Genomic DNA, 14,112 nt, shown 5'->3' on the forward strand with positions numbered 1-14,112 from the left:
GGAAAACCTGCTTCTCAGATTACCTACAAATCATTCCGCTCTCACCTTAAACTGCTGCCTACCCTTTATACTCTCCTACCTTGGAGAAAAGACAGACCTTATCAAAACTCCCCATGATTTGTAAATATATGCAAGGTCATGTCTCAACCTTCTTTACTGCTGGGATAGAAGCCCTAACCTATTGGGTCTCTCATTATAACTCGATCCCTCCAGTTCCAGTGAGGAGTTATTGGTTTAAGAAAGAAAAACAAACTCACATTTGTGCAATATAATGGAAAATGATTGATAAGTTATACATTCTCCTCTCTCTTTGAATGAGTTTTCATAAATCCTTTATTTGATTTATTCATGATCCTTGTCTAATTATGATCCCAACATTTGACTTCCCTACAATCGGAAGCATATTTCTGCATAGTACATCTCAATCTTCTGGGTCCTCTGTTGTGTCACCCCTCAGCTTCCAATCTTCCCTGTTTATTGTAATCTCTTGATTATGGCATCGTCCTAGTAAGTCAGTGTTAACCTTATCAAGCTCTTTAAATGCTTTATTAATTTACTTACATTGATTTTATTATATTTCTTGCATGTACTGTGAATGCCCACAAGAAAATGAATCTCAGGGTTGTATATGGTGATATATGTGTACTTTGAAAATAAATTTACTTTGAACTTCAGCTTTCAAAAATTTGACCCATTGGTTCTTGTCTTAATCAATGAATACTCAATTCTTTTTAATAGGAAAAAGTGATCCATTTTGTGTTCTGGAGCTGGGAAACGATCGACTACAAACACATACCATCTACAAGAATCTAAATCCTGAATGGAACAAAGTTTTCTCATTGTAAGTTATTTATAACAACTGAAAGGTTGCTTTAGTTCTATGAGTATGTTTGAGTGTATGAGTGTTTTCCTGATGCTAAAGAAAGAAATTTCTTATTATCAGGTGTAAGATTGTGATTATGAGCAGGCTTTACCTCATTTTTAGAGTACTGTATAAAAATTGCATATTTTAATGTCCTAGCACAAATAAGTTTATTTAGTTATTATGCAGTGTAAACCCTTTGAATTGCAATCCTTATTTCTTAAACTAGAAATTATCAGTAATTATAATAATAAAAAAAATTCTGAGCCAATTAGAACCATATCCTTAGCTTCCATATCATTGCTAGAGCATTATTCTGACCAATATGACAGGAGAAGATCAAGGTTTTGTTTTGTTTATTAATGGACATCGCTGGCAAAGCTAGCATTTATTACTCATTCTTACTTCCCCTTGAGCAGTGAGGTAAGTGACTTGACTACTCCTCTCCTGTCTGGTGAAGGTACATGCATCGTGTCACTGGCTAGGGATTCCAGGATTTAGTCTCAATGCCAACAAAATGATATATTTCTAAGTCAAGCTAGCTTGCAGTAATCGGTGATTCCTCTGCACGTGAAGCCGTTATCCTTCCTCATGATAAAGATAACAGGTATAGGAAGTGCTGTTATATTAGCTGAGTAACTGCAGTGAGTTTGTGGGTAATACATCCTGCAGAAGGAATGAATTTCTAGTTTTATATATAGGAAAGGACCAAGTTAGTTGTTACGTCACAAATCATGTTTATTGATCTTGGAACTGCATTAATCCAGCCATGTGGAAAGTATCTCATCACATTCTGACTTTTCGATGGTGGAAAGACCCAGAGATGTTAGGAAGGGAGTCATTCTCTGCAGGGTAGCCGGTGTCTAGCCTGCTCTTATAGTCAAGTTGTTTATATGGTTGGTCCATTTGAGTATCTGGTCAAAGAAGACTCACGTGATGGTTGGGGAACTCAGTAATGTAATGCCATTGAATATTAAGGGTAATAATTGAAACCCTCTCTTGTTGGAGATGGTTATTGTATGGTACGTGTTTTATGAATTTTTCTAGCTTCTCAACAGTTTATGCTTACAATTCAGCGACAAATGATTTAATTATCTCAGGAGTTGAGTATAAAATAAACATCATGTGGCCATTAACAAGTATCCCCATTTATGACAAAGAAAAACAAACAGTGGACGACGACAGATTTTGCTTCTAAATACTTTTTGGTGTAACTTATGGATTTTGCGCTGTTGACCATGAAATTCCCTATCACACACCATATTTTTAAAATCGCTTATAGTTGTTATTTGAATTCATAATTCAAGCCAATTAAAATGTTGCCCACGGTTAAACTGAAAAGTTTTCTATTTTGTAGAAGCATGCTTAGGCAGAGTTGATGCTACGTGGCAGGACAGATAGGATATAAAAGCTTCACATGCACACCGTTCTATGCATTTGTTTACTTTCTGTTATAGTTGTTGTGGGTATGTACTTAAATCTCAAATACAGAGCATAACTCTTCTTATTAATAAAGCCTGTGAGCTCCACTTTGCATGTAAAATTGGTGACCAAGATAAAGCCCTGGCTCTTCACATTTATTGCGTAACATGCGCTCAGATCTTAGAGCTTGGCTCAGAGGGGCTCGGAAGTCAATGCCATTCATTGTCCCTATGATATGGCAAGAACAGAAGAATCACATGGCTGACTGCTACGTCGTTCTGTCTAGTGTGCCTGGTTTCTCCAATAAAAAAGAAGAAATCCATTGAATACTGCAATTTCCCATCAGCCGTGAGACCTGTGCCGCATGATGATAGCCACCAGAGACATGGAGTCCAGAGGAGGCAGACAAAGATGCCATGATGCAGGAATGGAAAACGACACTGACATCGATACAGACAAAGATTTTGAACCCTTTTTATTGAGTGAGCCTCATCTGATAACTCAATCTGAGTTAAATGACCTGGTCAGAGATTTTGGTTTGTTAAAGGCAAAAGCAGAATTACTAGGTTTGAGTCTGCCAGAGTGAAATTTGCTATCACCAGGCACAAAGATTTCCGAGAAGTATTTTGATATTTGAGACAGATGTTTCCCAGTGTCACAGATGCCAAAATTAAGGAGAAGCATTTTTGTTGGTCCACAAATCAAACTGATTATCAATGACAGATAATTTGAAGAACTTCCAATGGGACCGGAGAAAATCGCATGGAAGGCATTCAAGAATGTTGTAGAAACATTTCATGCCAACTACAGAACACTAAACCATGTGCATCTGTTTGACAACGTGCTTCAAGCATACAAAACTACGAAGTGCAACATACCAATAAAGATTCATTTTCTTCATTCCCGCTTAGATTTCTTCCCTGCAAGTCACTGATGACCATGTGAAAGGTTTCATCAGGACTTTGTGGTCTTGGAGAAAAGGTATCAGGACAATTGGAATTCATCAATGAAGGCTGATTATTGTTGGACACTTAGGGGAGAAGCCTCAGACACTGAGTATAAATAAAAATAATCAACAAAACATTTTTAACTTAGCTGAACTATTGCAAAGCAATTTTTAAGCAATTAAACACATCGTATTTCATAAAAGTTATTTGCTTGTTTCTTCAACTTCCTATGTGATACAAGTAGTCTGAAATTACAGTGTATATTTGTGTTCAGCTTCAAGCAGTGTAGCATAACCACAAAACAATTCCGAAGAAGCAACACATTAGAACAAATTTGCTGTCCATTGTAATTGATAATGTAGATTAATGTGGTCAGAGATGGGTTAACACCTGAGGAATTCCAGCAGTAATTCCTGGATTTGGAATGATTGACCACTAATAAACACAGTCATCTTCCTTTCTGCTAGCTACAGTCCTAGTGTTTGGAGCATTTTATTCCTTTGATGCTCACTGACTTCAGTTTTACCAGGGTGTCTTGATGTCAGCTAAGTGCTGCACTCAGGTCAAAGGTCATCGCTTCTATTTCAGCTCTGGAATTCTGGTCCAAGTCAATGATAAGGTTTAAAGCAAAGTGATCATAACAAAGCCCAGAATAGGCATTGGTGAACAGGTTTCTAGAGAATATGTGTTGCTCAACAACACCCTTTATCATTTTGTTAATTGTTGAGAATTAAATGAATAGTAACTAGAATACATTTGTCTTCTCTTGTCTGACCATTACAGACTTGATCAATATTTTGGAGTGTCAAGTGAATGCCAGTGTGGGAATTGGGCTAGAACACCATTGCCTAGAGTCATGTAGTCACTCACAAATATAGCAGGTAAATTGGCCCTTCAGCCTACGATGTCTGCAACAGTTGTCAACCATCCATTTGCATTCATACCATTCACTCTACGTTCCACCAACTCAGAGGGAGCAATATGTAGGGGCAGTTTAGCCAACCAGCCTGCATGTCTTCGGAATGTGGGAGGAAACCAGAGCGGCAGAAGGAAACTCATGCAGTCACGGGGAGAAAGGGCAAACTATGCACAGAGGTTAGTCAGAATTGAACAGAGTCTTTGGTATTGTGAGGCAGTAGTTCTAATAACTCTGCAACTGTGCTGCTACAACTAGTTCCACAGCAGCCAGATCTTGTCTAGTCTCTTAACCTTTGTTATATCCAGAGTTCACAGCTGTTTCTTTATATCATGTGAATTGAATTAGCCAGAAGCTGGCTAGTATGCTGATGAGGATTGCAGTAAAAAGCTGAGATAAATTGTGCACGAGGCATTTCTAGCTGAGGATGGCTGTTAATGTCTCCTGCTGTGCTTGAGATTTATTGGATTAGATTGTTTAATTATTATTTTCTTTGCAGCTTCACAATTAATTGCTTGTATTTTATTTAACTTTATATATATATGTAATTGTTTAGTGTGTTGCCTAGTGACTACAGAATTTATATGCAATTATTCAGTACTGTATGTCCCCTATTGGTTATATTTGTGTTATTCTGGAAAGTTTTGGGAGTTTCTCTGGTGCTGCACTATTTGAATAGGGGCTTTCTGATTGGTTAACTCTTATCTACAAATTTGAAAGGAATGTTTCTTATCCATGGAGTATTAAAAGAGCTGAACATGAGGCTACACCATCTTTCTCTCTTTCTGCTTCTTTCTTCCTTCATTTAGTAGACCTCTATCACTCTCTGTTTTTTAATTTTCTTTGATCAATTAACACTTAATAAAACAATTGTGAAGCAACAGATTTTGTGCCTCTTTCCTGACTTCTGAAAGAACCTTCGATTAAAACATCAGAATTCAACACAGTGCAACATGTTTAATAATTGTCTCCTTTTGTTCTTCCCTGCAGTAATATTAGGGATATCCACGATGTCCTGGAAGTTACGGTCTACGATGAAGATGGGGACAAACCACCGGATTTCCTCGGCAAAGTCGCAATACCTTTGCTCTCTGTAAGCACTCAATGCCTATAACCACTGTGAATTTTGTTTGCAAAGGCCAGCTTATTTCTAGTATTAAACCCTTCATCATCTGTGTGGTGTCAGAAGAGTCATGAGGCTGAAGCCTGGAATCTGCAATGAATAAGAAATACTCAACATTTCAGGCAGCATCTGTGGAGAATGAAACTTTTAGTCTTTCAGGTCATCATGTGCTGATGATTGACTCTGTTTCTCTCTGCACAGATTCTGCCTGACCTGCTAGGTGTTGTCAGCATATTATTTTTATTTCCCTTATAGAAATGGGTAAGGCTCCTGTTGGTCTTGTCAAAGAACTGCTGAACTGTAGCAGAGTTTAAAAATGAAATGTAGGAACTTGACTTTTTGATCTGTAATTTCTAACTCTTCTGTTAGTGTATTGAGTGCACTCATGGTGATAGTTTACAGCTACAGTTTGGTCTGCATATTAGTCCTTGATTCTCACTGTCTCAGCATGACATCCTATGAACAAATTCAATAATATTTAGAAACATAGAAACCTAGAAAATAGGTGCAGGAGTAGGCCATTTGGCCCTTCAAGCCTGCACCGCCATTTATTATGATCATGGCTGATCATCCAACTCAGAACCCCGCCCCAGCTTTCCCTCCATACCCCCTGACCCCCGTAGCCACAAGGGCCATATCTAACTCCCTCTTAAATATAGCCAATGAACTGGCCTCAACTGTTTCCTGTGGCAGAGAATTCCACAGATTCACCACTCTCTGTGTGAAGAAGTTTTTCCTAATCTCGGTCCTAAAAGGCTTCCCCTCTATCCTCAAACTGTGGCCCCTCGTTCTGGACGTCCCCAACATCGGGAACAATCTTCCTGCATCTAGCCTGTCCAATCCCTTTAGGATCTTATACGTTTCAATCAGATCCCCCATCAATCTTCTAAATTCCAACGAGTACAAGCCCAGTTCATCCAGTCTTTCTTCATATGAAAGTCCTGCCATCCCAGGAATCAATCTGGTGAACCTTCTTTGTACTCCCTCTATGGCAAGGATGTCTTTCCTCAGATTAGGGGACCAAAACTGCACACAATACTCCAGGTATGGTCTCACCAAGGCCTTGTACAACTGCAGTAGTACCTCCCTGCTCCTATACTCGAATCCTCTCGCTATAAATACCAGCATACCATTCGCCTTTTTCACCGCCTGCTGTACCTGCATGCCCACTTTCAATGACTGGTGTATAATGACACCCAGGTCTTGTTGCACCTCCCCTTTTCCTAATCGGCCACCATTCAGATAATAATCTGTTTTCCTATTTTTGCCACCAAAGTGGATAACTTCACATTTATCCACATTAAATTGCATCTGCCATGAATTTGCCCACTCACCCAACCTATCGAAGTCACCCTGCATCCTCTTAGCATCCTCCTCACAGCTAACACTGCCACCCAGCTTCGTGTCATCCGCAAACTTGGAGATGCTGCATTTAATTCCCTCATCCAAGTCATTAATATATATTTTAAACAACTGGGGTCCCAGCACTGAGCCTTGCGGTACCCCACTAGTCATCGCCTGCCATTCTGAAAAGGTCCCGTTTATTCCCACTCTTTGCTTCCTGTCTGCTAACCAATTCTCCACCCACATCAATACCTTACCCCCAATACCGTGTGCTTTAAGTTTGCACACTAATCTCCTGTGTGGGACCTTGTCAAAAGCCTTTTGAAAATCCAAATATACCACATCCACTGGTTCTCCCCTATCCACTCTACTAGTTACATCCTCAAAAAATTCTATGAGATTCGTCAGACATGATTTTCCTTTCACATATCCATGCTGACTTTGTCCGATCATTTCACCGCTTTCCAAATGTGCTGTTATCACATCCTTGATAACTGACTCCAGCAGTTTCCCCACCACCCACGTTAGGCTAACCGGTCTATAATTCCCCGGTTTCTCTCTCCCTCCTTTTTTAAAAAGTGGAGTTACATTAACCACCCTCCAATCCTCAGGAACTAGTCCAGAATCTAACGAGTTTTGAAAAATTATCACTAATGCATCCACTATTTCTTGGGCTACTTCCTTAAGCACTCTAGGATGCAGACCATCTGGCCCTGGGGATTTATCTGCCTTCAGTCCCTTCAATTTACCTAACACCACTTCCTTACTAACATGTATTTCGCTCAGTTCCTCCATCTCACTGGACCCTCTGTCCCCTACTATTTCTGGAAGATTATTTATGTCCTCCTTAGTGAAGACAGAACCAAAGTAATTATTCAATTGGTCTGCCATGTCCATGCTCCCCATAATCAATTCACCTGTTTCTGTCTGTAGGGGACCTACATTTGTCTTTACCAGTCTTTTCCTTTTTACATATCTATAAAAGCTTTTACAGTCAGTTTTTATGTTCCCTGCCAGTTTTCTCTCATAATCTTTTTTCCCCTTCCTAATTAAGCCCTTTGTCCTCCTCTGCTGAACTCTGAATTTCTCCCAGTCCTCAGGTGAGCCACTTTCTCTGGCTAATTTGTATGCTTCTTCTTTGGAATTGATACTATCCCTAATTTCTCTTGTCAGCCACGGGTGCGCTACCTTCCTTGATTTATTATTTTGCCAAACTGGGATGAACAATTGTTGTAGTTCATCCATGCAACCTTTAAATGCTTGCCATTGCATATCCACCGTCAATCCTTTAAGTGTCATTTGCCAGTCTATCTTAGCTAATTCACGTCTTATACCTTCAAAGTTACCCCTCTTTAAGTTCAGAACCTTTGTTTCTGAATTAACTATGTCACTCTCCATCTTAATGAAGAATTCCACCATATTATGGTCACTCTTTCAAACATATTAGCATATCTTATTCTCCTATCAGATTCCTTCTTCTTCAGCCCCTTATCTCTTCTACCTATCCCCTCCCAGCTTCTTACTTCATTCCCCCTCCCCAAACCACGCACCTTCTCCCTTACCTGGCCTCACCTATCTCCTGCTAGCTTGTACTGCTTCCCCTCTCCCATCATTTTATCCTGGCTTCTGCCCCCTTCCTTTCCAGACCCGATGAAGGGTCTCAGCCTAAAATGTCGACTGCTTATTCCCCTCCATAGATGCTGTCTGACTTGCTGAGTTCCTCCACATTTTGTGTGTGTTCATCTAGAGGTATCAGCGGCATATCTTGCTCACTCCGGACAAACTGTATTACGTCTCGATGACAATGTAATGCAAGGGGAACTGAAGCTGTGTCAGAACCAATGGGCTTGACATGCTACAGATGAGCTGTTAAGATTAAATCTATTCTTTTCTGCCACCTAATCATTTTAGGACAAGATTAGAAATGGCCTTTATTCTGACTGGTCAGAACAAAACCTGCTCGACTTACATTTATTGTAGCGTCACATTGGTGGCGGTGGGAGGGAGAGAGGAAGGACCATGCTTGAATATGGAACGGAAAGAGTACTGGTCCTGTCTGCCTACAGCGAGAGAGTTGCTCTAGAGATTGTGTTTGGACCATGTTATGAAATTGCACTTGTGGAATTTCAGTACATAGATATTTGTGATAGAATGTAGAATAAATAGACTAGACTAAGCTCATTATAAACTGCCAGCAAGCAATCAAACCTTGCTATTACAATTACCTGGAAAGGCTAAATATGTTCAAATTATATTGGTGGTTGCCAAGAGTTTGTAACATGAGAGAACCACCCTATCAATCATTTAAGCCACTCTATTGACTATAATGAGACCCTGGGGATTTATTATCTTGAGAAGTTTCTAACAAGGTTGCATTTACGAGGCAATAGTCAACACAATTTAACAACTGTAAAATCAGAACAAGAAAATACATCCCCTTGTATTAGGTACATGCTAAACATTTCTAAAGAGTGAGCATCTGTCTTTCTCTCAGTTGACAATATTCCTTTTTCGGTGCTCAACAAATCAACAGTAGTTATAAATTTAAAGAAAGGAACCTTATGTTAGGAAGATGGGGGTGCAGGATCTAATCACATTTGCAGATGAAATGTGATGTTAATGTAGGGTCAGTAAGACTAAACATATGAGGAAGTACATTGGAATTCCTGCTACTGGACTTTCCCACTGATGCAATAAACCCAGAGAAAACTTCAGGTTCTATTGTTTGAGGGTTGCAGGCACATAGTGGATTAAGTTTCAGGATCTCCTTTGCCAAGGTTTTATAGTTTCATTTCCCATCTCTGTACATGGCTATAATTGTTAGTTAGCTACTGCCACTGGTGTTTAGGACAGCAATGAAAGCCCTCCATATGCTGCATTGCTGTTTCTGTAACAATTATGTTTTAACCAGTCAGGATTGGTAGCCCTGAGCTGAAACCCTGAACCTGGAGGACTGGTGGACCACTCTGAGCCTGACCTCTGACTTTTGACCTGTTTGGCAAGGGTGACCCTACCAAGAGCCAAAGCATAAGGCCCTGACTCCAGCCAAAATAGGTCTCTGGGTCATTGAGGCACATAACCCTCCAAACCTATGACAAGGTTGCCGTCCTCTTGGAGGTGTAGTTGTTAAGCTGTGTGAGTCCCTTTTCAATAATTATAATGTTAATACAGCTTGAGCTCCTGAAACAAAGTAGAGTGGATTTTGGAGGAAGTGATCAGTTAGAGCCTTCTTACCATCCTTGTAATCATAATTCGACATTGACACAAAGCAGTTTCAGCTTTACTCAAATGCTTTGAGTGTAAGAGTGCAGTTGACCAGTAACCAAATGACTCGATCATTCTCCTGCTGGGGCTGAGGAGGCCTTGAGAGGTTTCATGGTTAAGTCTCGACTCCACAGAATGTTCTGCTTTGTGTCTCTAGGTCAAGAGTGGTCACAAGACTGGATATGTACTGAAGAACAGAAAGCTGGGACAACCAGAAAAGGGAGTTCTTTACTTGCAGATGGACATTATATTTAACCCGGTGAGTGAGCACGGTATCAATTATTCTTACACTGTAGGTTTGTTCAGTAGCTGTTTTTGAGTATAAGCATTTTCCATTCATTTGCTTTATTGGCCATTTAGTGAAAAGACCAAGTTCCTGCAGTAATGAAGAATATAATGCCCAGGTTTACCACATAGAGTGAATGTAATGGGCAGATCCAGTGCATAGGACTAATGCTGTAAATTTTAGTGTCATAATGCAGGATCGGAGTCGCCATACCTTCCCTGTACCCAATATCATTGGTAGCTCTAAAGAATATGCTACAGATCTGACAAAACCAAGGTCCAGATCATTTGTTGCACAGGCCTGAGGAGCCTACTCTCTTGCTCCCATGTTAACAGTACAGAGCAAAGACACTCAGTGGCTATTTTATTAGGTGCAAGAGTGGAACCCCAGTGTGGTCTTCTGTTGCCGTAGCCCATCCCTTTCAAGGTTCGACATGTTGTGCGTTCAGAGACACTCTTCTGCCCCACCACTGTGGTAATGTGTGATTATTTGAGTTACTGTCTCCTTCCTCTCTGCTTGAACTAGTCTGGCCATTCTCCTCTGACGTCTCTCATTAGCAAGGCGTTTTCGCCCACCGGAAATGCTGTCACGGGATATTTTATTTTCTTTCTCTCACCATTCTCTGTAAACTCTAGAGACTGATGTGCATGAAAATTCCAGGAGATCAGCAGTCTCTGAGATACTCAACCCATCCCGTCTGGCACCAATAATCATTCCACGGTCAAAGTCGCGTGAATCCCTATCCTGATGCTTGGTTTGAACAACAACTGAACTTTTTGACTATGCTGGCATGCATGGAGCTGCTGCCACATGATTGGCTAATTAGATATTTGAATTAATGAGAAGGTGTACAGGTGTACCTAATGAAATGGCCACTGAGTGTAATTCCACATACTCTTGAAAAATAAATTCTTCTCGGGCTTCCAGCTGGGTACAAGTATCGATTTTAACTGAAAAACTCTGCCATCTTCATCATGAATCTCTTAACAATGCATGCTGCAATCAGATTATCATAAAAACTGAGGGACAGCTAAACCATTGCTGTATGGTTACCACTAATCATTGTTTACAATATATATTAATGACTTGGATGAGGGAATTAAATGCAGCATCTCCAAGTTTGCGGATGACACGAAGCTAGGTGGCAGTGTTAGCAGTGAGGAGGATGCTAAGAGGATGCAGGGTGACTTGGATAGGTTGGGTGAGTGGGCAAATTCATGGCAGATGCAATTTAATGTGGATAAATGTGAAGTTATCCACTTTGGTGGCAAAAATAGGAAAACAGATTATTATCTGAATGGTGGCCAATTAGGAAAAGGGGAGGTGCAACGAGACCTGGGTGTCATTATACACCAGTCATTGAAAGTGGGCATGCAGGTACAGCAGGCGGTGAAAAAGGCGAATGGTATGCTGGCATTTATAGCGAGAGGATTCGAGTACAGGAGCAGGGAGGTACTACTGCAGTTGTACAAGGCCTTGGTGAGACCACACCTGGAGTATTGTGTGCAGTTTTGGTCCCCTAATCTGAGGAAAGACATCCTTGCCATAGAGGGAGTACAAAGAAGGTTCACCAGATTGATTCCTGGGATGGCAGGACTTTCATATGAAGAAAGACTGGATGAACTGGGCTTGTACTCGTTGGAATTTAGAAGACTGAGGGGGGATCTGATTGAAACATATAAAATCCTAAAGGGATTGGACAGGCTAGATGCAGGAAGATTGTTCCCGATGTTGGGGAAGTCCAGAACAAGGGGTCACAGTTTGAGGATAAAGCGGAAGCCTTTTAGGACCGAGATTAGGAAAAACTTCTTCACACAGAGAGTGGTGAATCTGTGGAATTCTCTGCCACAGAAAACAGTTGAGGCCAGTTCATTGGCTATGTTTAAGAGGGAGTTAGATATGGCCCTTGTGGCTACAGGGGTCAGGGGGTATGGAGGGAAGGCTGGGGCGGGGTTCTGAGTTGGATGATCAGCCATGATCATAATAAATGGTGGTGCAGGCTCAAAGGGCCGAATGGCCTACTCCTGCGCCTATTTTCTATGTTTCTATGTTTCTGTTCAAAAGCATTCTTAAACAAATCATGAAATGCAGGTAAATCTGTGTTTACAAAACAAATTATGTAATAACGCTGCCTTTAAATAAATTTTAACTGCTGTATTTTTTCATAATGGAGCAACAAAAAGCTTAGACAAACAAAAAGAGCCTTAGGGTTTCATTTAGACTGTGGTTAATCATATATAATTTGAAGCTTCACTGGAAATCATGGAAATATCTAAGGCATCAGGGCTTCAGGGGAATATTATTAAGTACACGGTAGTAGATGGACAGAGGGCAATATGGCAACACTAGCTGATAGCTCAGTGTATCTCACTAAGATTTCTTTTTTCTTGCATTCACTGAATGCAGATGTTCGCATGCTTTATTGTGTTAACAGCTGGATCTTATTTGTATTTTAGCCGCAGAAAGTTAGTATACCCTGAGTCAGTCAACAGAATAAAAATCTACGTTTCCTCTGTGTAATGATGTAGTAAAAGTGATTTGTTATTTTGCTGATGTTATTCCCCAAATATCCTGAAGAGACACAAGGCTGGATTTTCCTGGATTGAGTTTGCACTAATGGGGCATCTTAATGTTGATATCATCAACATCAACACCGATTTGCATCGGAATTTCTTGTCAGTCTTATTAGTGTATGCCCAAGGAATGAACGGTAATTAGTGCGAGCAAAGCACAAGAAGAGTAGATACCCTCTCAGAATGGCTCAGACTTCTTGGTGCAACTCGTTTTGCCTCTCTCCAGGTCTATCAGGAGCATAGAAAACTTGCATTCTCTGACTGTGTTCTGAGGCAAAGCTGTACTTGAGAGTCAGGTAAGTTTTGGCTGAGTATTTGGCAGCATTCAAACAATTGAGGAAAATTAATGGAAGCGTATTTTGACTTAATGGTTTATAATTTCCCTTGGGGTGCAGAGGGAGGAGTAGGGAAAATGGCTGTTCTCAGTTCTTCAGGCACAAATTCCAGACCACAGTGCAATAAAAGTGCAATATTGTTTCGCATTTTAGTTTTATTATTGCTTCTCTGGGGCCATGGCAAAGATGGACGAATTGGATATTGGAACAATAAAACTCTGGGAACTATTCAAGGTGGAAGATCTAAGGCCTGGCTGGATGCTTTCACTCACTTGTGTCTCCTTTGAACTTCGTCGAACACTGTTTGCTTATGTTCTTAATATGCTCCTGTCCTGCTGGGACAGGAAACTTACTGCATGTGAGAAGAACCTTCAGTTCAATGTAACAGTGCCATAAATTGGAAAGCATTCCACATGTCGGAAGAGTATATCCAAAGGTCAGTGTTTTAGTTGCCAAGTGCTTCCACAGCTGTTCTCGGCTGATTTATGGGGGTTTTTTTGCACAAGGAACTAAATCTTTATAAAGCAGATTCTTTAAACTTCTGTGGGCATTGTTCTGCAAATTAACTCATACAGGGTGGGGGACAAGAGAGAGACATGCTTGAATACTGAGACTGATCAGCTAAATGGAGCCCATTCTACAATTCATTATTTTGCCAAGACAATTGATTTCTTGGTGAGAAAGTGTGTGGGGTACAGATTAGAGACTCTGATTTCTCACTGATTCATTACCTATTGAATTTAAGATGCCTAACTTGCATCTCCCCAAATAGATCTTTTACTCCCAGTTGAAGGAAGGTCAGCGAGCCCCTGGTAGGCAAAGGAAACGCTTCAAAGATAACATCAAAATCAGATTGAAGAAATTCAACATTATATCCAAAAACTGAGAGGAGACAGCACTCAATAGATGCACCTGGAGGAAATGATACATGAGAATGACATCCGCTGTGCCGCCAACAACAAGCAGCAGCTACAAAATGAAAGACTGAACAGCCAAAGGACCCAACCACTAATCACAGCCACCACTTACTCTTGCCCACA

General features: G+C 40.5%; 1 protein-coding gene across 6 annotated transcripts in view; it reads left to right on the forward strand.

The window, feature by feature from the left end:
* mctp2b (multiple C2 domains, transmembrane 2b) overlaps nt 1-14,112 on the forward strand; it is a 493,262-nt gene that overhangs the window by 312,444 nt on the left and 166,706 nt on the right. For all 6 annotated transcript variants that reach the window (XM_063065909.1, XM_063065910.1, XM_063065907.1 and 3 more), the window contains 3 exons: nt 739-841; nt 5,138-5,240; nt 10,036-10,137. In XM_063065909.1, the coding sequence (XP_062921979.1) occupies nt 739-841; nt 5,138-5,240; nt 10,036-10,137 (308 nt within the window). The remainder of the gene's footprint in view (nt 1-738; nt 842-5,137; nt 5,241-10,035; nt 10,138-14,112) is intronic.

Source organism: Mobula hypostoma, chromosome 13 (genome assembly GCF_963921235.1).
Source record: "Mobula hypostoma chromosome 13, sMobHyp1.1, whole genome shotgun sequence".
Taxonomy (NCBI): Eukaryota; Metazoa; Chordata; class Chondrichthyes; order Myliobatiformes; family Myliobatidae; genus Mobula; species Mobula hypostoma.